We start from the raw sequence: 27,289 nt of genomic DNA, 5'->3' as shown, positions 1-27,289 counted from the left end.
TTAGCATTTTCTTTAAACCTTAGCCTGAAGAATTAAGAGTTCTTCAATTTCAAAATAAGAAATAAAAAATATAGGGTATCACAGTATCACTACATAGGGAAACCAGCATTAAAAATACTTTGATAAATAAAATAATACACAGCATAACTCTACATATCTAGTAAGCACATCGAGCATATCAACAATCACATTTAATATACAACAACAGTAATAACACAAACTTCAGGACTTGAGTCCCACAACATTTTCAGTTACTTCTTCTGTCTTACCCTTTAAGATATTCTATCTTTAATTTCATCATACATTACTTCCATAAGAGAGACAAATGTACCAAAATAGTTGGGTTTGAAATCGCAATGTGAGACTATTTTTCACTTCAAAAAATAATAACGAATTTTGAATAACAAATAAAAGTTAATAATATAACTGTAAAAACTGAACCTTAGTAAGTTGACTTACTTAATAATTTAGTACAGCTTAAAATGTACATTCCTAACAGTGAAAATCAAAATATAGTAAAAGATTTTATTTTTGAAGAAGTTTTATTTATAGAGGCTTTAAATAGTGAATAGTTATTCTAAGATGCAAAGTTTTTTTTATCTGTATAATCCTTAGGGAAATGTCACTCAAACTTTTTGGCTCAGCAACCCCTTCATAAGTAAACAAAAATGTGACTCCTCCTACCCGAAGCTATGCAAGGAAAAAAAATAAGGAGACAAAAAGAGAGTAAAAACTATTATTTATCATAATGAATGCTTCTTTTAAACAAATTTTGGCTTGCTTATCAAAGTGAATAGATAGGCCTGATCATTGAAGCCTTAAAAATATTAATTCCCTTTGCTACAACTTTTATCTGCATTTTAATAATGGCATTATATACTAAATACAGAAATAGCCTGTTATCGCCTTAAAACAATTTTCTTTTGTCTTTTTTTTTTTTTTTTACTAAGGAGCAGAGTATGAAAAAAATGAAACAAAGTCGGCCATCCCCTTAACTATATAGATAACAAGGCAAAATGTATTCAGTAATACAACAATAGCTTGGACTGTAATGTTTTCTTTTCGTTTTGAGTCCGACAGAATCCCTTGATAGAGAAGTGCTGAACTAAGATGGCATTGAGATACAGTCAAGGACATTTGTAGAAAATCGAAATAAGAACTTTCACTTAAATTGAGATTGCATGCAAGCTAACATTCAAATTTTCAAGACATGACATTTTTATACAACTTATAGACATTACTTGTTTTATATATTGACAAATAATAGCGTCAGTGAAATTTTTTATTTATTATTATGATACAATTTACAATTAGTAATTTTTATTAATCTCTATCAAAATTGTAACTTTTTACTTTTATTTAACTAGTTTTGTTTTTTTGTTTACTGCATTGTAAAATGTCTGATTAAAAAAAGTATTAAAGGTATACTTTTTTATAAGGTCAAATGTGTTCATTAGAATTGTGACAACTGCTTGAGTGGTGAAAATTACATAAATTGTCTTAATAAAACTGAAATTGATAAACTATATAATCCACTTTAAGAAGAAAATAAACAAATTCTATCAACATTTAAAAAAACTATCAACATTTTTACAAGTAAACAAAACACCAAAGAAGTAAATATAATTGCAGACATAACAGAATGTATTAAATAAATACTCTTTAAAAAACAGATTAAAAAAGCAATCAATATACAAAAATGATATTAAAAAAAACTAAAGCATCAAAAATATACAAATGACTAGATGACAATAACAATGTGCAGAAGACAAGCATATGTTAAAATGTTTATATAATTATAAGAATAACTTTTTAGCTTCCCATAATCAATAACATTTAAATTCTGTGCAAATCTTGAAAACATATATACATGGAAATATTTGATCTGCTTGAAATTTTGCTGGACTGCATATTTTATGCACTCTTACTTAAGTATTTCAAAATAAATTGCCACAATTTACTCATAGCAAAATAATAAATGTGATTATTCATAAAATTATCAAATTTACTGGAATAAATTATAATTGTAGTAGCTGGATATTCTTGAGTCCTTTGTATTCAAATATAAAATTAAAGTTTGACACTTAAGAATGTTATTCGTTTTTTTAGTTGCTTTAAATAAAAATTAAAAAAATTAGAAATCAGTAGATTTTCCAAAATTTATTTTGTTCAGATTTTAGAGTGAACTCTTTTTAAGTATCTTCTGCACATAAGAGGATGAAAACAAAGAGATGAAAAACCAAAGCTTGTTCTACTGAAATTCATCATCAGAGCTGAGAAGAGTAGACTTTTCATTATAATTATGACTTATAGTAGATATTTGGCGATGTTGAGAGTTGTTGCTGCGTCGGGGAGCAGGATTATCTTGAATGCTGCCCCAATGACTCACAGGAGCAGCTGGGGCAGTATATTGAGTATATTGTTGGTATTGAGGATGAAAATTATGTATGGCATCATTCATAATATCTTTAGGATTCATTGTTTCCTGAGAATAATAAATAAAAGTATTGAAGAAAATAGTGTGAAACAACATTTGCAAGTAAAATAAGTTCAAATGGTATTATTATATTAAAACTAAAAAGAGTCCTCTTAATTTTTTTTTTAATTAACAAAAAAAAAATTATAATTAAATATTACAATAAGCTGAAAAGACTATTTGAATACAATAACTTGAAAAAGAATGAAGTTGGAATTTCTAATGCACAAAAAATCAAACCTGCAACTTTCACAAAGCCTTTGATCAAGAATAGTATTTTGAAAATTCAACAAATTATCATTTTTGATGCACAAATATTTTCATGATACTTAAAAAACGTTAGTCAAGAGACGAATTGCGCGACTTCGTGATATACATAAAGATCTTAATAAATAAAAGAAAAATTCACAAATTAATGTATTTTATTGGCTGAAACTGCACACAAATGTTGATGCTACATGGAAGTATTATCTTCATTACAAAATACAGGAAAAAGGCAATGAAATACTTTTCATTACCATTTTTCTGTATTTTGTAATGAAGATGATACTTCAATGCAGCATCAAAGTTTGTGTGCAATTTTAACTAATGTAATATACAAAGCAGGACGTATCAGTCCCTTTAGTTTCTTTACTGTTCCAACTTTTCTTTTTAACATATTGAAATTCTTAAAAAAAAATTTTACCAAATATACAACACATTCTAACGTAAGATCAAAGATTAAAAGGTCTACTAGCTACCAGGAAATGACTCATTACCCAGACAGATTTTCATTGCTCAGTTCCGGCAGATGAATTTCATTAACTGGTACCAGTGCCGGGTAACATTCTTTACATAATTCCATTTGATTTACAGGTATTGGGAATTTAATACACAGCTGTTGGTCTTTCTACCAATCAGAGAGTGCTGTTTTTCAGTATTCAGTTGGCAAACTCACCGTTGCAGATATTATCGATTTTAGGTAACGGCACAGGATTTTAAGCATTAGCTCTTGGTGTGTCTTGTTATATCATGACTTAGTTAGAACACGTGTACTGGTGAGTTCAGCTTTTCTTAAAAACAATTTGAACATTTCATAAGATAAAAATTATTATAGCTCATTATCTATTGAATTTATCTTTATGCAAGCCCTTAAAAATTTTATATATAAGTTATTTTCATATCATAATGTGAATAAGATGAGATGATGTGATTGGGGTGGATATAATACTAGCATTATCAAAATTGAATTTATGTTCCAGATTCCAACAATGTGCAGAAATTTATGATCTCTCGGATTCTTAATAACGGACATATCTATCTAGTTCAGTAAATCAAAGTAAATCAAATGAAAAATGAAAGAATTTTTATCTGCATCAGCAATCTTTCCGTAGCTAAGTATTACGCCTGTCATTCAATAAATGACAAAGTTTTCCCAAATTTCCACTTACTTTTTAAATATGGTTTAAAAAACGTATAAAAATTATCAAAGATTATTGCCTCTTTTTAAACAACCAGCACAATTAGACTGCAGATTATATTGGAAGGCGGTTGTAAAGAAATATAAATCCTTCTTTTCCTAGACTTAATATTTTAGAGATTTAACCTTATAGCGCTCCTTTTTGTAAAATTTGTGGAAATGGTAAGCAGTAGTCTCACAGGTGACGCATGTGCATAAACCTATTTTAAAAGTGGATAAGAATTAAAGTAAACTATCTGCATACTTTTATGACTCTCAATCTTCATGCAAGAAAAGAAGTATCATTTATTTATCTGCAACGTAATTTTTACACATATTAACATGATGTTCTCTACCCGTTGCTCTGGAACATGCAAAACAAAAGTGCTGATTTATTCTGTGCCATGTATAAAGGCAAATGCCTCTTTTCCACATTGTACATTCTGAAAGGATATATTAATATTTTAGGGACTTAATATTTTAGAGACTTAACCCTAGAGCGCTCTCCTTTGTAAAATTTGTGGAAATGATAACCAGTAGTTTCCCAGGTGACGTATGTGCATAAACCTATTTCAAAAGTGAATCAGAATTAAAGCAGACTATCTGCAGATGATTTCATGACTCTCAATCTTCATGTAAATTTTAAAAAAGTATCATTTATTTATTTGCAAAGCAATTTTTACACATATTAACATGATGTTCTTTGCACATTGCTCTGGAACATGTAAGACAAAAGTGCTGCTTTATACTGTGCCATGTATACAGGCAAATGCCTTTTTTTTCACATTGTACATTCTGAAAGGACACTTAGCATGAAAAGCCATTAACTGTTCATTAACAGGAAGATAGGATCCCAGTTTATAAGAATGAATTTATCCCCAATTCCTCTGAATGGTGCAAATAAATATTTTTCTCTTTTTTCTACTCTAGTTTCTTTTGCATTAAAACGTAGGTGGCTTCAGCCGAAAGGGAAATCTCACATCACTCTTTCCAGCTTTCTACCATTGACTGCTGAATATTATATCAAAGAATTCATTAATGCCAAAATGATTATTTTTCATAGTTGCTGGAAAAAAAATTCCAATAATACTTTCAATAATGCAATCAATAATGTTTTCGTTACTAAATATTTTCATTCAAAATAACGATCATTTTCGTCCATGAATTTTTGAAATTTTATGAAAAACAATAATTCCCAGCACTTCAGGAGTCATAAATTAATTGAACAAGACAAGACAAGTGTAAAGATCTTTTGCTGTGTCCTATAGACCTTGTATAAAATTAATGCTATTTCTCTGTTTTTAAATGCAATCCTAGTGTTGCTTGATTAAGGAACAGATGACCACTTTGATTTGCCATTGAGCTGAAATTTGCCTAGGTATATAATAGGTATATCACAAGACTCAAAAAATCCGTTTTTGTTATCTGTAATTCGTCTGAGCTTTGTCCAGGAGATGAATGGTACAGGCATGAAAGTGGTCAAAAATAAAATTAGTTAAATATGAATCGATAAATCAGTTAAATCTGAAAATCGATGATTTATATTAAAATCGTATGAATAAGAATCGCGATTTTAGCAGAGTCCAGCGCAGTTCCTAATATTTAAAATTCTGAAAATCAGCCAAACAAAAGAAATCAAATATCAGCAGCCAAAACTAAACTGCTTAGAACTCCACAGAAGTCGTGGTTGTCGAGTCAAGGCAACGGCATACCTGTTGAAGCTCCAACCATTTTCTTCTGAAGATCATTTTCTCAGGCGGCTGCAGGGGATAACAAATTCGTTCCAAGTCCGATTAACGACCGGGCGGCTTTGTTTTTTCTTATTGGACTCCCCAAAAATTTAAGTTTTTGGAACAGGGTTGGAAATTTTAAAAATTGGGAGAAAAAAGTGAATTTCCGCTTTTTTGCGGAAGTCTTTCATCCCTGATGGTAGGCATCTTGGGTTAATAACCATTCCAAATTCATGATTTTTCTAGCACTAAGAAACATATTGAAATGTTAGTGTTCCCTATATTTAATAATAAACTAAAAAAATTATTTTTCTACAATTTTAAGAAATGGAATAGACTATCTAAATTAAATCACACAAATCAAACTAGTAATGAGACCTACACAGCAACAGGACATAAATATCGTGAATGAAACACATATTGATTTGAGGATTTTAATATAAGTTTTTATCTCTATTATTATCTTCACAAATTTTTTATCATTAACAAAAGGAAAAATCTTACTTTTAGGCTACTTGATATGCTTTGCATTGTAACAGAACGTCCTTGGGAATCAGTCACACAATCCTGCATGTATACCCTATAAGGGAAAGCATAACGCAGAGCAAGTGCAGCAAAAAACATCTCAATGCAGATCAGAAAATTCTGAATACCGGCTGAAACAGTGCCAGCGCTTGCAGTGTGAGTACTCACTCGAGTTGCAAATATTGGTACAATCACGCCAACTTTTTCAAGAATTGCCAACACGAACCCTGCAAAAAGAAAGGTAAAAAAAACTAACGTCAAGAGATATCAAATTAAATAGAGCTTAAAACATATTAAAATAAAAAAATTTTAATGATTTTTGAATTTTTTGTCACAAATATCCAAAGCTTGAAAAAGAAGATCACAGCTTTAAAAAAAAATCACTCGCCAAAAGTGCTTTTTCTTCAGAGGCAAAATTATTCGAAAGATTACTAGGGCTAAATTTAAGTGACATTTACCTCCTATGAAAAATTTGCATAATGACAATTATGTCAATTAAAAATGATGTTATAATCACTTTGTGTATATGCATTCAAAGTAAAACTTTTTTTGCCAAACAATAAAATATTTAACATTTTCAGAGACAAAATATGCATACATAGACATAGTTTTTTTACTTTCAGATGTAAAACTACTCCACGAGATTAATTTATTAAATGCACTTACAAAAACAGCTACTTTTTGTTGAAAGATTTTACTCAAATTGAAAGAGGTTCAAGACAACAAATAAATTATTGATAACAGATATATATATATATAGAGAGAGAGCATTATTTCTCAATGGGGTGGTGGGAGTGTGCTAAGGGGCGGTGAACTTGTTTTGGGCAGTAGGGGGTAATGCTTTTTCAACATCCTTGTGATCTGCTTTTCTCAACTTTTCTCTGCCATGTAAATTTTTTTCATGAGCAAAAATTATTAATTGCCCATTTTTCCATATGTTACAAACTGCAGATTTGGATAGTTTATATTCCCTGCAAATATCAGCTTGATTGCATCCATTTTCAATTTTTCTGATTATGCCCATTTTATCATCAATGGAGAACGTTTTACGTTTACTGCTCGCCATAGTTAAATTTGAGACACTTGTTTGCAGGATTTTTTAAACTGAACTGAGAGCAAAAAAGAGCTGAAATGAGGGCATTATCAACACATATTAGTGTCCAACCCTTTGACCAATAATGAATAATTGCTCATTCCCTCTGACAGAAAATGCATATTGATCCGACTGACACCTTACATCGTCTGCCTGGGTTGGAAACATCTGCTTTGTTTGTTTAGGGATGGGAAAGTGAGATAAAAGAAGCAAACAAGAAAAAATGCTATCGCTACATTCCCCTCTATAGATGGTTTTGAAAATCGTTATCTGTATTTTTTCTTTTTAAGTAGAAATTTCAAAATTATTACAACAAAAAAATCAGTTGAAGACAGAAAAAAGTTCATTATATCCAACTTCCTCACTTTTTTGGTTTACTATATCCACAAAAAATAACATTATCCGGGTATAGCAAGGCACGGGACCAAACATTTTGTTCACTGTATCCGGGAGTTCACTATAAACAGTGTTCACTATAGCGGGGTTTGACTGTATATATATGTATACCGTTTCAACAAATATTTAGTCTACTTATTTGTAAAGAACAATGTTCAAATGAAAACTTTCTTCAATATGAATAGTAAGCGAATAACTTAAAAGGCTTAAAAATTCTTATAGATTTTATTACATTAATCAAAATGATAAAAAGGAAACCCTTTTGGCAAATAAAACTTTTTTAACTTTATAACCCCTCAGTAATCTTAATGCTCTTGAAATTACAAAAAAAATCTATAAATATCCTATTTTTTAAAATCAAAGTTTGAAGTGGTGGGTGCTATCACTTGATGAATTGATATAGATAATAATTGGATTAAGAACTAGACCTTACAATAAATATGATATGGATTAGACGTTACATTACTAGTTCTTACTGATCATGAATTCATAAGATCTGCTAAAACTAGTATTTTTAAAACACCTTTTTTAATTAATTAATTTAGACCTGAAATCTGTAATGCTGAAAATATGTAAAAGATAAATAATGAATATTAGTGAGATAAAGATAGCACAAGCCTGCGAAATTGAACTTTTTAAAAAATACAAGAGGAGTTATTGTTGATTAATATGTTATTTGATGTGCTGATTTCGAAAATGACCTTCATTTTCCCCAATCACATCAGGATTTTTTATAAAATCGATATTAATGTTTTTACAAAAATCTTATTTGGAAAGGAATTCTCTCAAACAATTTTGCATGTACTATCCGGTAACTGTTCTCTTCATTCATTTTGATCAGCTAATTTTTTATAGGTTAAAATAAATAAAAAATACTGTTACCAGACCACAGAAGTCACCTCTGGTCAAGAAAAAAACAATAAGTTCCTTGTGTTCAAACTTTTTACATCAGTTTCTAGAAGAAAATCCCCAACATACCAATTTAATTTTTTATTGAGATAACTTACGTAAAATTGACGATTAACCAAGAATAACAAATATTGTGAATGTGTATATGAAAGTTTGAAACAAAAAACAAAACAAGCAAAAAACAAAAGATAAAAGTTTCTATTTAAGTATATACTCGTTTTCCTCTGAAACTTATTTTTGATGATCTTCTTTTATGCTTAATCTCAGGTTTATCTCAAGTTATCATCCAACAGTAGTCAGCGAACATGTTCTTGTCCCATCTTCCTTGATATTTACGCTCCATATCTCTGATATCTTGATGGAACCTTTCCCCTTGTTCTTTGCTGACTGCTCTTAAATTTTCAGGGAAAAAGTTCACATGTGAACCAAGGAAATGCATTTTTACACTCATGGAGAAACCCAACGTTTTAAATTTGTCCAGCATTTTAATTGCAATTTCCTTATAATCAGGATCCTTGTAATTACCCAGAAATTTACTGACGACATCTTTGAAAGCAACCCAATCTTCTTTTTCTGTTTCTGTCTCAAATTCTTTATCCTTCATGAATTTTTTCGTATATCTGGACCAACAAATATTCCTTCTTTCAACTTAGCTTGGGATAAACCTGGAAACTTTTTGCACAGGTATTTTAAACAATTGCCCTCTTTTGGAACAGCCTTGACAGACTGCTTCATTATACCTAATTTTATATATAGCGGGGGCATCAATACTTTTTTCGGATCAACTAAGCTGTTTCGAATAACTTTCTTGGTGCCTGGGTCAAGATTTTGTCTTTTCGGCCATTCTTTTTTGACCCAATGTTGAGTCTTGTCATGGCTGCCCCACTCACAAATGAAACATGGATACTTTATAAATCCCCCTTGTTGACCAAGAAGCATGGAGATAACTTTCAAATCACCGCAAATGGTCCACCTGTGGTCGATATATTTTATTTTGTTCAGGATGAGAGCCAGGGTTTCGTAGCATTCTTTTAAATATACTGAGTGTCCAACTGGTACTGATGCATACTGGCTCCTATGATGAAGAAGAAAAGCTTTGAGGCTTCTTTTAGAAAAATCTATAAACATCCTTCACTCATCTTTATTGTAAATGACATTAAATTTACTCATCAATCCAACAGCATCAGAGCAATAGACCAAGTTCTCTTCATCAAAGTACTTAATAAATTCCTTTTCATGCTTCCTGTACCAATAAAAAGATGTTCCATTGGCCAATAAGTTTTTTTCTTTCAGTCTGGAGCCTAACAATTCAGCTGCCTCTTTCGAAAGGCCAAGATCTCTAATCAGATCATTAAGCTCAAGCTGACAGGAGGGCTGAGGTAAACCTGCTAGAGATGGTTTATATTCGATATCGGAGCCTTGAACTTCTGGATGTTCCGAGTCTGAAGACTCTGAAGAGATGATTGGTAATTCAGTTGGAGGCAAAGGCACAGGCACATCAGGTTCATGAGGAACGGGGCGTATGGCCAATGGAATGCTATCAGGATAAGATATTAGTCTTTGATTTTTCCGGTTATACCCACGAACATGGCAGGAGCAAAAATAACAATCATCAAAATGGTTTTGGGACTCTCTCCACGTCATAGGAATTCCAAATCGTAAAGCAGTCTTCTTTCCTAGATGCCATAAGCGTAGATCATTGAGACACTGGACACAAACTTTATGAGGTGCCCAAGATTTGTCCTGATCTCCGAGTTTTATGTCAAAATATGCGAGATAAAGTTGTTTTACATAGTCTGTAATGCTCCTCATGCGATTTTTAACAACATTATATTCGCTGCATGTATAACAAAAGTCATCTGGGAAATTTTCACAATGTCTTGAACTCAAAGCCATGTTTCACGAAACGCCCAAAAAGAAGCAAACTTTAAAATGACTCCCTATTACGCTTGCTAGTGTTTCTCAGAGGTCAGCGGACCTAGATATGGATTCTCGCGGCGTTATTGGTAAAGAGAGATTGTTACAGAGAGAGGGACAGTGACAGGAAGTAGTGATAGAGGGGTACTTTTGTAGATTTGACCAAAGTAGAATGCTGATCAGTCAAGAAGGGAAGAAATTCAAAAACGAAAATTTTTTTATGGTAAATGTTCATAAAAATTCCAGTAAAATTGAATTTTTCTAAAAAATGTGACGTGATGGACATTTTTCATTATTATTATTAACCAGTTCAGCACCAAAAAATACATTAAGTTCAGCTATCAGACCCCTTGTATTTTTTTCATCGCAGGCCTGTGTAGTTAAAGATTCATATATAAAACTTACCTTGCCAAAAAGACAAAAATATGACAGACTTGACTGTACAAAACTTCCAAACAGGTTCAAATGGAGACAAAAGCTCACTTGTCGCAAAGTAAAATAGAACAAGCCCATAGAGAGCAAATGTTACACTTATATTATAGATAATTGTGATGTATAAATATCCACTATTGGGCCTGGAAACAAAAACAAAAATACACTTTTATATATATGAATATACATGAAAATATAACTTATTTTAACAAAAAATATAAATACAGTATAAATCCATTATAACCACGATCAAATGGCGTTAGACATAGCCAAATTGAGTTGACGTTATGGCGAACTTGTTGTTATAAGCAAATTCATATATTAATGTTAGAATTGCAGTATGAAAAAAATGAAATGTAGCATAATAGACATTATTGATAATACTGAATATTGATTTTAATAATAACTGGCTCAAAAATAAACTGGAAGTGCTAGCAAGCAAAGATATAAGAAGGTATGGTAGATATTTGGTCAGCAAAAAATACTTTTTTTTTTCAGGTATGCAGCAGGATGTTTAAAAAATAGCAGAAGAATATTAATTTTGTAAGGAGGAAGTAAACTTTGCTGTTAGTCACCCATAACTTTACAAATATAGGAGTCAGGATTGCAAAAAGGAAATAAAGCAAAATTTTGATACCGGAAATAAGTTAAAATATCTTATTTTTCTCATTTTAGTGAAGTAGTTCCCCTCAGAGTGAAAAAAAATGTAATTCCGTAAATAAATAAAAAATGCAATAATGGATGGCTAGTAATTGTTTAACTTGTTATAAACATAGCGTTTTCTGTATCATTAAAATCAGCATTTTGAATAGCAAAACTGTTGTAATAATGGACTGTTCACAATATGCCATACTTAATACATTAAACTTTTGCAGCATATTTCACAATACTAAAGATTGGGAAAACTTTTTTTTTTTCTCATCTTACCTCCAATCTCCATCTGAATATTTTCCAAGAGGTTGCAAAATAAGTATAATAACAGACATCATGGGTTTCACGGCACAAAACTGAAGTGTTGCCTAGAGTCATAAAAAAGGAATAAGTAATAATAAAAAGGAATAATAAAATGTAAAAACTTATTATTACAATTGCTGAACAATGTGATTGAAAATAGAATAAAAAATTACCTGTTTACAAAATCGTAAGAAACCTATACTATATTGTTTCCCGCCTAAACAGCAAGTTCCATATAACCAACTAGACCTGTTAAATGAGAAACATTTAATAAAAATTAAAGTTTATAAATTAACAAAAACAATAAAATACACTAAGGCACGTGAGAAAGTAATCTAAAAGTATAGCATACAATTGCTCATGTAATAATTACAGTTATTGTAATTTAATTATTCGTTACATTTATTTCAAATCTTAAACTAACAAGCAAACTGGAATTAGAACTCAGATTCTAATAATCGGACTAATTAACATAAACTTTTAGAAGTTTAAAAAAAAAGTTTTCTTCCTTTTTTCTATTATTTTTCTTTATATAATTTTTTTTTTAATTTTGAAAACAGTTATTCTTTACAGGGTTCCCACTCTATGATGAGATTGAAATTCAAGGACTTTCCAGGACTTTTCAAGGACCTCAACAAAATTTTCAAGGACCTTAATCTAAGACCAATTTTAAAAATTATTCTCTTCTATTTTACTAGAAGCAACAATGCTTGTTGTGGCAATAATTAATTTCAAATATAATACCTAAATGCTTTGCCTATATAGAGAGAAGAAAGTATATGTATTATGGACTAAAATTTATATTTTTTTAAAAACAACCCTACTGGTTTTACATATTAATTCACAAAATCATTTTCAGCACAATCTATAACTAATGGTAATGAGGTGTTAATGGTGAAATCCTTTAATCCTGTGTATTTCCATGTGAAGGCTGCATGAAAGACAGAGCTAAATCTTAGGTATTTCATATTCCATAACCCCCCCCCCCCTCTCCTCCATTAAACATCGTTTCTGAAATTATTTATCCATAATTTACACAACCTTCTCTAAATGTTATGCAGCAACAATTCTTTCTGAAAATAAAAATTTGAAGGAACATATCCCATTTTCACCATGTTTAAAAGCATTATTCGTTATGTGTAATCCACAACTGCCAATGAATATGACCTGGTGGGAATATTTCTCTTTTAATTCACACTGAAGCTTCTAATAGAATTTCCAATTGACATAGGGTCCATCCATGGATAATTGAAGTATTTTAGAGAGCTTTTAACCATCATCCATGCATTTGTAAAAAGAGGACAAAATATTTTCTGCAGTTCCATGACCCATAAATTGGGAGGTAAGATACTTAGTGCAAACTTTATTATCAATTCCTTACCATAATGTCCATCTGCTTAGATTGTAGAGACTGATTTAACATCTCATCAAAGAGTACAGTGTAGCAATCAACATTCTTCAGCTCATTTATAAGAATCCCTTTGAAGTATAGTGCCAATCCAAAGGAGCCCAAATAGGCTCACTTTGTGGCACTACAAAAAAATTGTCTCGCTATACAGCTATCAGCAAACATTTTGGAGAACAATTTACTAATCCCTTCACAGGAGTTACATGAATAATTACTAGTGATGCACTTCAGACTCCAGAGAATTTCAGCATCAAGCACATTCCTTTTGACCAGATAAGAAGACAATGTTACCTCGGCCACTAAAGTTTCTGTTTCACATGGGGCACACGATGTTGAAGGAGTATTTACACCAGATGAATTAGATGTTGAGGTCTTTGGAAAAAGAGAACTCAGGGCATGAGACTGCTTTTTTGTTTTACCTTTCTTGGATGTGTGATTTCAGAGCAGATTCTTCCATTTTCGCGATATCGATCTCCTATATGCATATACGGCACTTGGCTCTGAACTTCTTTTCGGACATCGATAAAATCCATTCTTTATAAGCTTGATTATCCATCCATTGGGGATTAAAATAGCACTTCCCAGGCATAACTAGTCTAAACTACATAACACAAATACGAAGCCGTGCCTTTGCGAATACGCTTTACAATAAAGTTTTGAAATGACGCAAACGTAAGGACAAGTGCGGATGGTAAAACGGCAAATTTATTGAAAACTACAAGGTACATATTGTTACGAAATTTGAGAGTATTCCAGTTTCGATAAGAAAAAAGATCTAAGCATATGCGACAGAAGATGAAGTGGAGTCTCGCCCCGAACGCATTGATTGTCTGCTGTGCTCCGAGCGCTTGGCAGACACCAAGACGCTACGCCCGGTTAGAAACGGTGGCGTTAAAAACCACGTGAGAGAGCTCGGGAACAAAACAGAAAGAACGAGGAAGATCTGCGGGTGTTTTATGAAAAGGGCCGCCGGCAGTATTGGACAAATTCAAGGACCTATCAAGTTTTTCAAGGACCTAAGACGTTTTTCAAGCACTTTCAAGGACCTAAATTTAGCAACAAAAAAAATTCAAGGACTTTCAAGGACTCTCAAGGACCGTGGGAACCCTGCTTTATAAATTGGATAAGTTTTACAAACAGCGAATGCATGCTTTGAAAAGAACATATTAAAAACTCACGATCACATTTTAAAATCTGGCAGTCTTAGTTTACTTCACTTGCACATAAATATTCATTTCAATTTTTTTTATTTACTGGTTCTATGTGCCTCAGGTGTTGACTGACTTCAGGAAATAATAGTAATTTAGTACACATCATTACAAAACATAGACTACATTTCCCTAAGTGGCCCAAAGAAAAGATTAAGATATTTCACAGTAGGCACAGTATACACATAACAGACTACTTTTAAAAAGGACAAACAACAAACCAGAAATTAGTATTATTCACTCTATTTAATTGTAACAAAAACAAATTGTATGACAAAAGAATAATGAAGCACACTATCACTAATTTCAGAGTTACTTTGTTCAGAACAGGAAGTTTTATTTTCCAGAATAATTTCATTAATATAAACTGAACAACTCTCATATATATATCATCAGCAATAAGGGTTTTAATATGCTTTATGATACCTGTTGTGACCCGCCTAGAGTACTGCATTTTGGGTAGATTAAATCTAAATGCCTTTAACCCTGTCAACTTCTTCCATATGGGCTTAGTTGTTGTTAAGGTAAAATTTTGTAACAAAGATTCAGCTCTTGACTCTGTTGCTGTTTCGGCTTATCGCCCTTTTGAGGAGGACACACTGGCTGATGCGGCTAACGCAGTAATCAACTAATGTAGCTCTGGCTGTAGGCTCATCTTCGGCTGTGATGTGAATGCCCACCACATCGTGTGTGGTAACAGTGATTGCAACCAATGGGAAGGGGGGATGTGTTAATGGACCACATTTTATTCAATAATTTATTTTTCTCTGATAAAGGCAATGAAGCTACCTTTGTTACAGGTAACAGAAAGGAAGTCATTAGGCTCACTTTATGGAATTCTATTTCTATAGATTACATATCTGGTCACTAGGTATCTTATGCACAGGTTTGGTTCACCAACTAATTACTTTTTCTATTAAATGCCTCATTGCAGTGAAGGTTACGAGGAGGAACACCAGAACAGCTGATTGGGATTTTTGATGTAGCTGCATCACACTTGAGCCAAATAGTTTTCTTATTTTACCTGGCTTAATTCAGTTTTGTTATTTATCATTTGCAAGGAAAATTTTGTTCAGTTATTTCAGTTCTGGTTTTCTTAACCGCAGTGGTATTTCTACCTTTAAATTGATTGATTGATTGATATTTTTAGTGTGATTTTTTATTTAACTGTAACAGGGCAATTGTCTGATATGGAAGCCTTGGTTTTCAAGGCTTGGTTTTAAATCAGAGTCAAGTATTTACTGTTCCAATGATGTTATCAAGCTTCACTTTCCTCTTGGTAATTATGCCACGTCTTTCCAGTCAAAAGTCTATGCTGTCAGATATGCCGACATTCCAATAACAATAATATACCAATTTACATCTGTTCTGACAGTCATGCGACTCTTCTGTCGTTAACAAGGTGTAAATTCACCTCTTCTCTAGCGTGGGAGTGCTTATCGGTCCTCTGTGACCTTTCTACTCATAAAAAGACATACCGACTCTGGGTGCCTGGACGAGCTTGCTCCAGCGCAATTTTCTGGGGCCCTGAACCAAATTTGGGAATCTTTCTCACATCCTACAGGGTTTCTATTTTCAAGCTCGATGGCAAGCTTGCCTATGAACAATGGCACAACTGGGACGGTCAGAGACAAACTAAGGAGATAAATCGTGACTTGGCAGTCACAAAAAGCATGGTGTGCATCAAAAAGAGCTACTCAAGCTACACTGGAATGGCTTGAGAAAGACAATTGGTCTTCTTACTGGTCATTATACCCTCAGGAAACACACCTCCAAATTATGAGTATTGCATCCTATCCACTTTGTTGTGGTTGTCATCTTGAGAAAGAAACTTCACAACATATTGTTTGCGAGTGTGAAGTCTTTTTTACTCAAAGATTTGAGCATCTGGAGAAACATTGTTCTAAGGCCTGGGAATTACAGAACATGTCATGTGTTTGCTAAACTTTGTTTAAGCTAAAAAGCACTAGGCGCAATAATACTCTGGTCCATGTACCTTGCTCCTCGCAGCTGTCCAAAGTCTATGTCTAAGATTCTTAAAAACATCATTTGTGTTGGTTTAAATAATGTTAGCAGTGTCTTCAAACGCCTCACAGCATTCCTTAATGTATTTTTATTTGAGGAGGCAAATCATAGTATCTTTATTTGAAAGCAAATATATCACACTCAGAAAAAAACAATGTGAAATATTTTTAACTTGAGAAAATTTTTTAAACTTAATAATTTGTTTGGTTATTAAATTTTACAAATTTGGTTTTTTTAGGAGCTGACTTATACACTGACATACTAGAAATTCAATATCTCGTAATCAAATCATAATCTTTTTTACTAATATACTTGGATATATACAGTATGCAAATAAAAATAATAGTGAGTAAAAAAGTTTCAGAATTATGATTTTTTTTAAAAAACAGTCAATTTAAATTCCCAATTTAATCATGATTTAAATCAAGCTTAAATTATTTCATTTACAGAAATAAAATTTAAACAGATCATACCTGATTGGTTTTCCACGAATTTCTGACATGATATTGCCTTCTCCACCCAAATACTCATAGCATAAGCTCAGGAAATTATAGATAACAAACGCTAAAATAAATACAGCAATTATTTATCTTATTTAATTCAATAATTTCAAATACAATAATATTTATCATAATTTTTACTAAATCACAGGAATGCAAAAAATTCTTAAAACCTAATATTTTTTAGCACTTTTATTTTAGTTATAATAGGACATATTATATATACAAAATATTTTCAGAATGAAAGTAAAATTTGCATTGCATAGAAATTTTTTTTTTCACAAAAAAAATTCACTTGATTCCACATAAGCCTTGAATAAATTAACACATGTGTTAAAAATGATACAGGGATGAGAGTAGTCAGAAAGTAAAAAAGAGGAAATCCAAGAATTTATATATATATATATATATATATATATATATATATATATATATATATATATATATATATATATATATATATATATATATTCCGATATGAGGGTTTTAAATCACATGAATATGAAACTCAATATCGAATTTAAAAAATACAAAAATACAAATCATGATGCATAACTTTTAAATCGCGCGAATACGAATCCCAATGTCTAATTTTTAAAGCACATATAAATACGAAAATCGATGTTTGATATTACAACCGCAAAAACGAATCACGACATTGGATTTTAAGATCGCATGAATACGAATTGCTACATAGGGTTTTAAAAGCACGTAAATACAAATCGCGATATTGGATTTTTAAATCTCGTAAATAAGAATAGCAATGTACGATATTTAAATCACCTGAATAAGAATCGCAACATTCAACTTTTAAATCAGGTAAATACAAAAATCGATGTTTGATAATAAAATCGCGATTTTAAAAATACATAAATACAAAACGCGAAATTGGATTTTTAAATCTCGTAAATAAGAACCATAACATATGATATTTAAATAGCGTAAATAAGAATCGCAATAAGCAATTTTTAAATAATCAGGCCTAATAACAATAATAAATATTTTCATCGCAAATCCACCTGTATTTTTTTTTTTCATTTGTATTTACACCAGAATACAGGAAGCAATAAAAATGTGGAAGGGATAGAAGCAAGGACGTAGTTTGAATTTTCTGTTTATCTCTGAAAATAGTAAATAAATATAATTATTTTATTTCAACAACTGAATTTTCACAAAAAAAGCGGGATATTTATTTTTAAAAAAAACGAAACTTTCAGAGAATTGGAGTTTTTAATAAAAAGGCTGAAATTCGAGAGGTAAAAGCGAAAAAATCTCATCCCTGTATAAAGATCAACCAGTTTTATCCCAAGGAAATGATTTTTAGAGAAACTTCAAAGGGAGGAATGAGGACTTCAATACTTTCGCTCCAAGGAAAATTAAATTCATCATAAAATATTTTAACTTGCTCAAAAAAATATTTTCGCAGAAAAAATGGAAAAATCAGAAAAAAAGCGGAAATCAGCGAGTCCGCGTAAGAATCACATCCCTGATTATAGAAATCATTGAAATAGCAATAATTTATAATTGCAATTTGTAAAGCAACACATTTTTATTACAATAAAAAATTTTGTGGCAATTTTTCTTAATTGTATTAGACAAAAAGTTTCCCAAGAGCTGTCTAAACTTCTTAAACATATTCTACACCCTTTCTAATTCATTATTAACTTTAAATATCATTAGAATGTAACTATCAAGTTTCTAAACAGATAATTCAAGAAAATATCCAAGATAATAAAAAGAACCAAATTGCAATATAATACATAAAATTCAATAAGTAGAGAGATAACCAATAAAAAGAAATGAAGTTTTCAACTATAATTGATAAAAAAAAATTTCAATGTAATACTCCAGAAGTAATAAAATATCATGTCTATATTTGTAGACTTTATCTAAAGAAATGTAAAATCATAGCACATGCAAGTTTTAAAAAAATTAATAATAGAAAAGAATAAACAATTTTAATGATTGTGAGAAGAAATCAACGTTAAAAACTACAGTATAACCTCAAAAATCTAAAAACTCTGAAATCTTCACAAATGAAACAAGATGCACATGTTGCAATATTATACTTTAAAAAAAAAATTTAAAAATCAGTGCGGAAATCAATAGCAGATGGATCATAACAGATGTGGAGATAAAATTCATGTGAATTTACAATTAAATGGTCACAAATCAAACATGTCAAAAAGTGATTATCCAAACATGGGAGTAAAATAAGGAATTTAGAAAATCTGTACCGATAACTGCAGGATAAAACAAGAATAAGAACATATAAGTAACTAGGAAGTCGAAACAATTAAATGGAATTGTATTATCTATTACTAACATAGTGGAAATCAGACATATTTCAGTGATTTTTAAGAAAAACAATTTGTTTCTTAATATTTGTTACAAACTTATATAAACAAGAAATAAGTGTAACTGCAACAAAACTTCTATATTGATGTACAGAAACTAAGGCTGATATTTTTGAAATTCAGCGTTAATCAGAAGTAATTTTTCAGTACCATGAAATCATCAAGAATATACAAAAGACTTTTAAATGCAGTAAAGTTTAGTTTCAATTCATTATGATCATGTGAATCCATTTAAATAAATAGTAGATTAAAATAATCACTTTTTTAGTAGTTAGTATAAAGATATAATTGAATGAAAAGATTTAGATGATGTTGATGTGCAATTTCTAATAATAAAATAGTTTTTTCTATGATGAAAGAAAATTGGTAATTCAGTCAATTTATGTGCAATAAGCAATTTTTAAATTTAATGTGTATAAAACTTTAAGAACACAGATATATGGAAACATACGTCAACTATTTTGGAAACATTTTAAAGCAGTTAAAATTATTCAAATGACTGTTAAAATGTAATGATGAGGAGGAGAATCTTACCTTCATACCAATCCCGAACACTATCAAAATATATATAATAATTGTCATGAAAAAACAGCAAACTCAGCCAAGAATCAAAAGCATAAATGGGTACGATGAATAAAATTCTCACAATCCAACGTTGCTCAGAAGGACTCGTGTAATAACGTAGATGCTGGTAGATCTGTAATAAAAATGTTGTATAAAGAAAAAATTATCAATCGTTTTAATAAGAAATTTAAACCACATATTCATATCAGTGTTTACATTTAAAATAAAACTGTTTGCATTTTCAGAAGTTAGTTTTCTTATTTTTCAAATTTCATTGCATAAAAAATAATTTGTCGAAATTATTGAAATTATTGCAAAAAACAAAAAAATTCAACATAAGAGATCAACATTATTCTGTGTAACATTAGTTTTGTAAAAGAAAATAGACTTTAAATGACAACTTTCATCAATGTAGTGATGAAGAAGAGTCCAGTACCTATGTATAAACACAAAAAAACTAACGAAGTGTGCCTTCGCATTGGAGAGAAATATTGCATCATTTCAGCTACAGTGAACTACAAAACAGATATGTTAAGCTACCATTAGCAGAAAACTAATAAAAGTAATTAATCAGATATGTTAAGCTACCATTAGCAGAAAACTAATAAAAGTAATTAATCAGATATGTTAAGCTACCATTAGCAGAAAACTAATAAAAGTAATTAATCAGATATGTTAAGCTACCATTAGCAGAAAACTAATAAAAGTAATTAATTAAATTAGTAATCATTGGATGTTCTTTAAAATACGTAATTACTAACTTGTACCAGAAATGGGATGAACCTTTGGCCTGGCCAAGTAATGAGCTGGGATTTGGCCTGCAACAATTTATGTTATGAATATTCTTTTTACAATTAATTATATATATATATATATATATATATATATAAATTAATGTCTGTGCATACTTTAAGACTCCTAAACTATCCAACTAAGGATTTAATAAAAAGTTTTCTTTATGAAATTTGTTTACATAACCTTTTTGAATAATATTTTGCCTATTTGTGTCATAAAGTAATTTATTAAATTTTTAATATATCAAATTCTCCAGTAAAGCAGAGTATTTTTCGTTTGTGATGACGATTTGAGTAATCCAAGTTTGATAATGCAATTTGTAGATAAAAAAGAATAAATTGATACCTGATGGCAAGTCAAGAAGAGTGCAAACCAGACAAATACTCCTGAAATCACTTGGGCACCAGTCGTTTGAAGAAAAGTTGGCGGCACATCTATGTCGGAAGAATTAGTAGTAGCATTATCTTTCACTATCATTCCTTGCGTTTCATTACTCATTTCAGGAGGAATGGCAATTGTTGAAATGTTAGTTACATCTGTAACATTAAATACAGCTGAAATAATAAATTAAATATCATTTATCAACTAATATTTTTTCAGAAATAGAAATATATATGAGTTCAAAAAGTATATAATAAGGCTAAATAAGATTCAAAATTAGTTAAAATTCTATTTTGATTGTTAATGCTGCAATATTGGGGGCGGTCAGGGGTCTATCCTCATTGATGATCCGAAGACCACACTGATATGAATAACAGTACCAGAGCGTGATAGTAATGAGCCACAACTGTATCTTTTCCTCCCTGCCAAGGCTGTTAGACACACATTATAATTCTCTCATTCCAATGAAACCGATTAAATATAATTTTAAATTTTATAATTTTTTAGTTAGTTTCTAACATTGTGTGCAAATTTCTCCACTATTTCATTAATAATATTTCGTAGAGCCACATTTTCAAGAAACAAAATTAACATTACAGATATGGGTAATTTTAAGTAGCTTGGAGGAACACAGTGTTCAAACATAGGGATCATAGTGTTTTCTCTAAAGTTGTTTACGAGAGGGGGCATTATTAATTGTAAATTATTTTGACTATTTTAAAGAGTAAAAAATACATATTTAATGAAGCTTATAATTTCTTCTTGAAATAATGCTTTTGGGATTCCATGAATTTTGGAAAATTGAAAATGATTGCTTTGTACTAGGATTAGCTGGTTTAAACCAATGTGGTTTAAGCCAAATAGGTTTTTTTTTAAAAAAAAACTTTTTTGAAAATAAAATATTTTGAATAATTTAATTTTATATTATTCATATAAATTCTTTCAATTTGATTGTAACAAAATAGAGAAAAAAAATACAAGTTTTTTTACAATTTTTAATTTAATTGATGATAAGAAGCTACATTATTTTTAAAAAATCATAAATCTGCAATTTTAAAATGCTTATACAGAAATTGTTCTTTTTTATAAAAATATCTAAGTTAAACAGGGTTGGAATTTTTTCCTAGATTTAAATAATTTTAATTTCATATAGTGACAGAAAGTTTAAAGTTTCTAACGTTTATTTATTTCATTTTTTTTAAAAACTAGCATATTTTTTACAGAAAATTTGAAAAACAGTCTCATATTATTTAAGAGTTGGTTTGAGGTATTAATAAAATTTTATTATGCAATTTTAGCATTTCTTCATATAATTATAAAATAAAGTTTTACTATACTCTTCATCTTAAAATATTAAAAAAAAAAAATTTTTGGATCATTGCTCTGTAGATCAAAGCATCTTTAGCTCGTTTCACTTGAAAGCAGTCTAACACAGCTTGATCTATGTCATCAAAATTTGTTTTTCTCTTTCTACTAAAGCTTATACCTATTACTTGTGTATTCCTTTCAAATGCTTTCTGCATTTTTTTTTTCTCTTCAAAATTTGAGCTTGAAAAATTATAAATTGATTAGCTATTTCAGTTTGGGTATTTCTGAAATGTATTGCTTCCAAGACTTATTTTTATTTTCGAAAAATTCAAATCATTCCTTTTTGCACTTATCCTACAACCAAATCAGAGTTATACACTGGAGTAAGTAATGATTATCTTACTTTAGAGAAAGACACACTGTACACTAGTGTGTAAGCAAGTTTTTGAAACTTTTTCTTATTAAAGCAAATAGTGCACCATCCCTATGGCAGAATTTTTTTGAGCTATCTGTGACAAACATCTCTAGCACTAATATCTTTCTGTAAGATACTCTTAATTATAACAAACATACATATTACTAATTTAAAATAACAAAAGAGCTGTGTTTACAACAAAAAAAATAATAATAATTATAATCTTTTTTAATTGAACGTGTAATAATTTTTTATTCTAATATTATGGATGATATTCTAGCAATTTATTGGGGGGGCGCACAAATTATTTCCTTCTTCGCATTTTGCAAATAATCATCACAATGAAAAAAGTAATTAAAAATCATGAAATCTGCAATAGTAATTGCCGAAAAAAAGATCGACAACAAAATCACGCAAATTGGACTTCTCAAATGAGTGTTTAGTTTTGAGATTAGGTTGTTGTCATAAATAATTTTGTATCAAAAATATTGAATTTAAAAATTATGGAGAAATCAAAAGCAATAGCTGCCAAAAATTTGATAGAATTATTGCCTTGAAAAGTAAATACTCAAATTCACAATTCGAATTTTCCATATTGTTTGAAATATATTAGGATATTTGAAATCCACGTAAAAATCGAAAATATAATCTTAACATTTTTACGATACTAACGGCATGAATTGAGTGTGTCAAAAAGTTATTAGCGAAATGCATGATTTAAATAATACATGCAAATTTCTGTAGAAAAGATTTTTTTTTACTTCTCAAAAGAAAAATCTCTTCGCAACAACTCTGACACAATGTCACCTTGTCGCTGTGATTCTGGCACGGGGTGCACCATAAGGGGACTACAAACCTTGATCCTGAAATAAATTACTCTGTAGCTTCCTGATGTGCAAGTGAAATGTGTCAAAAAAAACCTTTGCTTACTCCAATATATAACTAGCAACAAGATTTATTTTATTCTTACACCACTCGACTAACACTTATTTAGAGCAACAAATGAATAGGAAGTCTCTATTGAAATGACCACCAATTGCATTCTATTCTTCTCAGCAAAAAAACAAAAGTTCCATTTTGGCCAGTGAAAAGTTTCTTAATAATAACATTTTTCATTTCAATACTTCTTGTTTATGTAATTAAGTGACGATTGGAAACAACAAATAAATGTTTAAACGAGGAAATGTAACATCAGTTTCAAATAGACGGTTTGGATTCGATAAAATTTCTTTCTTATAAAAGAGTTATTCAATTATCGGATATCCATTTAAGTGGGAATAACTGTATAATATTACAACATGAAAATTAGTCTACATTTGAACAATCACTTCTAAGAGTGTTTAACTAGCACAAATTTCATTGTAAATCCATGATTGTTGTGATAGGTTTTTTTATGGGGGAATAGATATTGCTATATTTTTTCTGATAGATTTAAAAAATAAAAATTCCTGATACTTTTTATTTAACATTATAATAACACTCGAAATTTGAATTGCGCATTTTATTATTTGAGATGATGCAAAGTAATTAAATGCTTTGCTTTCACTGCTTTTACAATCAAATTTGAATTTCCCTGATTTTTAAATGGCCATACATATAATGTCATTATAACATGAAAATTCAATCAAATTGTGCAGCTAAGTAATCACTTTCTACTGCCTACATTAGATTTAGTGATGATTCAATGGTAGATACAAGTGGTGATTTAATAGTTTTTCGGCTGTTGTTAATTTTCAAATGAGTTTAGTTTTTAAATTTCTTTCACATATATTTTTTTTTTAAAAGTCTGATATTTTTACATATATCATTTTAACTTTTTGACAAAACAGTTCTGTCGTTTAACGGATGATTTCTTGCCGTTTCTGTTAGATTTTTACTAGGTTTTTAAAATCCAGATATTTTTAATATATATTATTTATTATGTCTAGCAAGTCTCAAACCATTCATTTGAATAGTTGCTTTTTGACGGAGTCACAGTTCACATGATTTTATTGCAATTTACTTGATCCCATTTTTTAATAATGTGAACATATTTATCATATTATATTAATGTTAACATAATGTGAACATATTTGTCATAATATTATATTGATTTGTATGTTGAAGAGAAAAAAATTATTACAATTAATTCAAATTTTATGAATGTTATTTTAGTATATACAAAAAGATAATCTATTAATATTTTTCATTTCATTGAACAAAAATAATCTTTGATAAATTTAGTATTAAGAAATTGCTCTTTCTTGACTATTGTTTAATACTGTTTCTCAATTAAAAATGTAGTGTTTGAACAAAAAAGGCATAAGATAGAAAAGTCATTTTAATATTGAAATATACATTCTTAAAGTTTATTTTAACATATTTTTTGATTCTTTATGCCATAGCAACTTACTGACAAAAAAGAATACTTTTTGTATTGTTAAAGAAAAGGCATATAACTTGTAATTTATTTAATAAAATATGTAATTTACTTAGTCATTTGAGTTGGAAATTCAGTTTTATAAATTATCATAATTTCAATAAATTTTGATTTCCTTTATTTTTAAAACACATACTGACTTATTCAAAAAAATGTGCAAAATCAAATTATTTTTTTCTCCTTGTTAAAAAAATTACCCACAAAAATTTTAAACACTATACAAACTTTACTTTCAAAAAATATTTTTTAAAAAATGCTATAATTTTAGGAGAAATATTAAGCTCTGAGAACTTTCTGCCCCTGATTTATTAAATGGTCATATTTAAACTAAATCTATATAGCATAAGTAAACAATAAAAATTAATTAAAAACAACACCAGTTCTATCATTCAAAAATTTTAATTATTAGAAGTAAGTATGAATCCAACTACTTTAGAAAATCCCATTGTAATTTCAATTGGAAAAAGTAATAACAGGCTACCACCACAAATTTAAGGATATTTATTTTAATAAAAAGTTTATAAAATTTTATTAACATGTTTATAAAATTAATAAGAATAATACCGAAGACAGAATTCTATTTTTCTGACCTCATCACAATTTTGACACAATAACGGCGAGTTGACACTCCCAACTATTGTCCATTTCTATACACTGTTTAAGTGTAATACTTTATGAAAACCCAGCTAATTTGCACAATAAATAAAATTTAAAAAATAAAACATATTTAACCCATATTTTAAGTAAAATTGCTTGTATAACTGTCAATTTTCAATTACCGTACCTATTATATTTAAACAATCAAGGGACATAAATATCGGTACAAAACATTAAAATATCAATCAGAAATAATAATAAACCAATAATCAGAATAAACTATGTAAATTTAATTCATTAGGATACAATTTTACCCAAACAACTAGTTGTTTTATTTAATAAGTAAAATTGTCAACAAACGGAAATGTGGAAGATTGATACATACATTAACTCCATATTGAGAAGTTTAAATTGAATAATAAAATGATGCTTTCAACAGATATTGTGAAGAATTTAAGCATTTTTTCATTAAATTAATAAAAAAGGAAATCAATCCCCATTATGTATTTTTGGATTGCGTGAAGAAATGACATACCCATCATTAACACAGATTCCAGATGTTAAGAGCAATTACTTGAGAAGACATACAAAACCGTTTCTAAACTAATCGTATGTTACAAAAATGACAGTCGAGAATGTCATGCTGAGTGTAGCACAACAATTACAGAGATTTCTAAAATATTATTCCCATTTTTTTCAATTCATAAATCAGAAAGGATGTCAAATCAACACCGATTAGCGTAAACGTAAGTATCTCTATTTATTTATGACGTCACAGATAGCACAAAATCTTGATTGCCAGGTCTAGCATTCAAAATTAAATAAAGATTTGACAAGCACTTTGTCTTGAATGCCGGACTTTTAATAACCCTATATTTTGTTGATCAACTGAAAAAGATGATCGCCAAGCGAATTCTATCGCCAAGTTGACGGAATTTTGAACGGAAATGTCGGAAAAGTTTGAGCGGGAAAGATCATAGAGAAATATATATTTTCCTGTACACTTTCTTGAATATCAACAATATTCTAAAGATCAAGAATATCTGCAATATCCTTCTCAATAAAAGAGATTTGTGGCCCTGTTTGGCACTAAATTTCTTGCTGAAATCTGCCGTATTTCAAAAGATATTAGTGTTATTAAGTAATTCTGGAGGGTTTGAAGTGAAAATTTGTTTTAGTTATTTATAGATATATTGTTAAAAAATGTGACATGGTTGCTGGATTTTGAATAACTCGCTCTTTTGGCAGTCCTGATTTGGCCTCTTTCCACTTATTCATTACTGTTGTTCTTATTGCAAGCTGTGCACTATCTTACGTTACTGTTAGCACCTTTAGCATTGTAAATACAAGTAATAAGTAATCAAATAGCACATTTGCAAAAATCACAAAACACATTGATCACGTTATGAGCCAAATGGCTTTAAAATACAACGGAAACGGTA

The 27,289-nt window shown here is 29.8% G+C and overlaps 1 protein-coding gene across 2 annotated transcripts; it reads right to left on the bottom strand.

Moving 5' to 3' along the window:
- Positions 1–916: 916 nt before the first annotated feature.
- Positions 917–26,666, bottom strand: LOC107450187 (transmembrane protein 184B). 2 transcript variants are annotated; one of them, XM_016065934.4, is made up of 9 exons: positions 26,383–26,666; positions 21,073–21,281; positions 19,903–20,065; positions 16,985–17,075; positions 12,044–12,119; positions 11,844–11,935; positions 10,890–11,059; positions 6,149–6,396; positions 917–2,485 (listed from the first exon to the last, which is right to left on the bottom strand). In XM_016065934.4, the coding sequence occupies exons 1-9, from the start codon at positions 26,387–26,389 to the stop codon at positions 2,252–2,254; spliced, it is 1,290 nt and encodes a 429-aa protein (XP_015921420.1). In that variant the 5' UTR covers positions 26,390–26,666; the 3' UTR covers positions 917–2,251. The 2 variants fall into 2 exon arrangements, with proteins under 2 accessions (XP_015921420.1, XP_015921421.1); XM_016065935.4 differs by having other exon boundaries at positions 21,073–21,263; positions 26,383–26,632.
- Between the last annotated feature and the right edge of the window lie 623 nt (positions 26,667–27,289).

The sequence above is a fragment of the Parasteatoda tepidariorum genome, chromosome 1 (assembly GCF_982258835.1).
Source record: "Parasteatoda tepidariorum strain Cologne lab strain chromosome 1, Ptep-v5.0, whole genome shotgun sequence".
NCBI classification, from domain to species: domain Eukaryota; kingdom Metazoa; phylum Arthropoda; class Arachnida; order Araneae; family Theridiidae; genus Parasteatoda; species Parasteatoda tepidariorum.
This window is presented reverse-complemented; position numbering and strand designations above follow the sequence as displayed.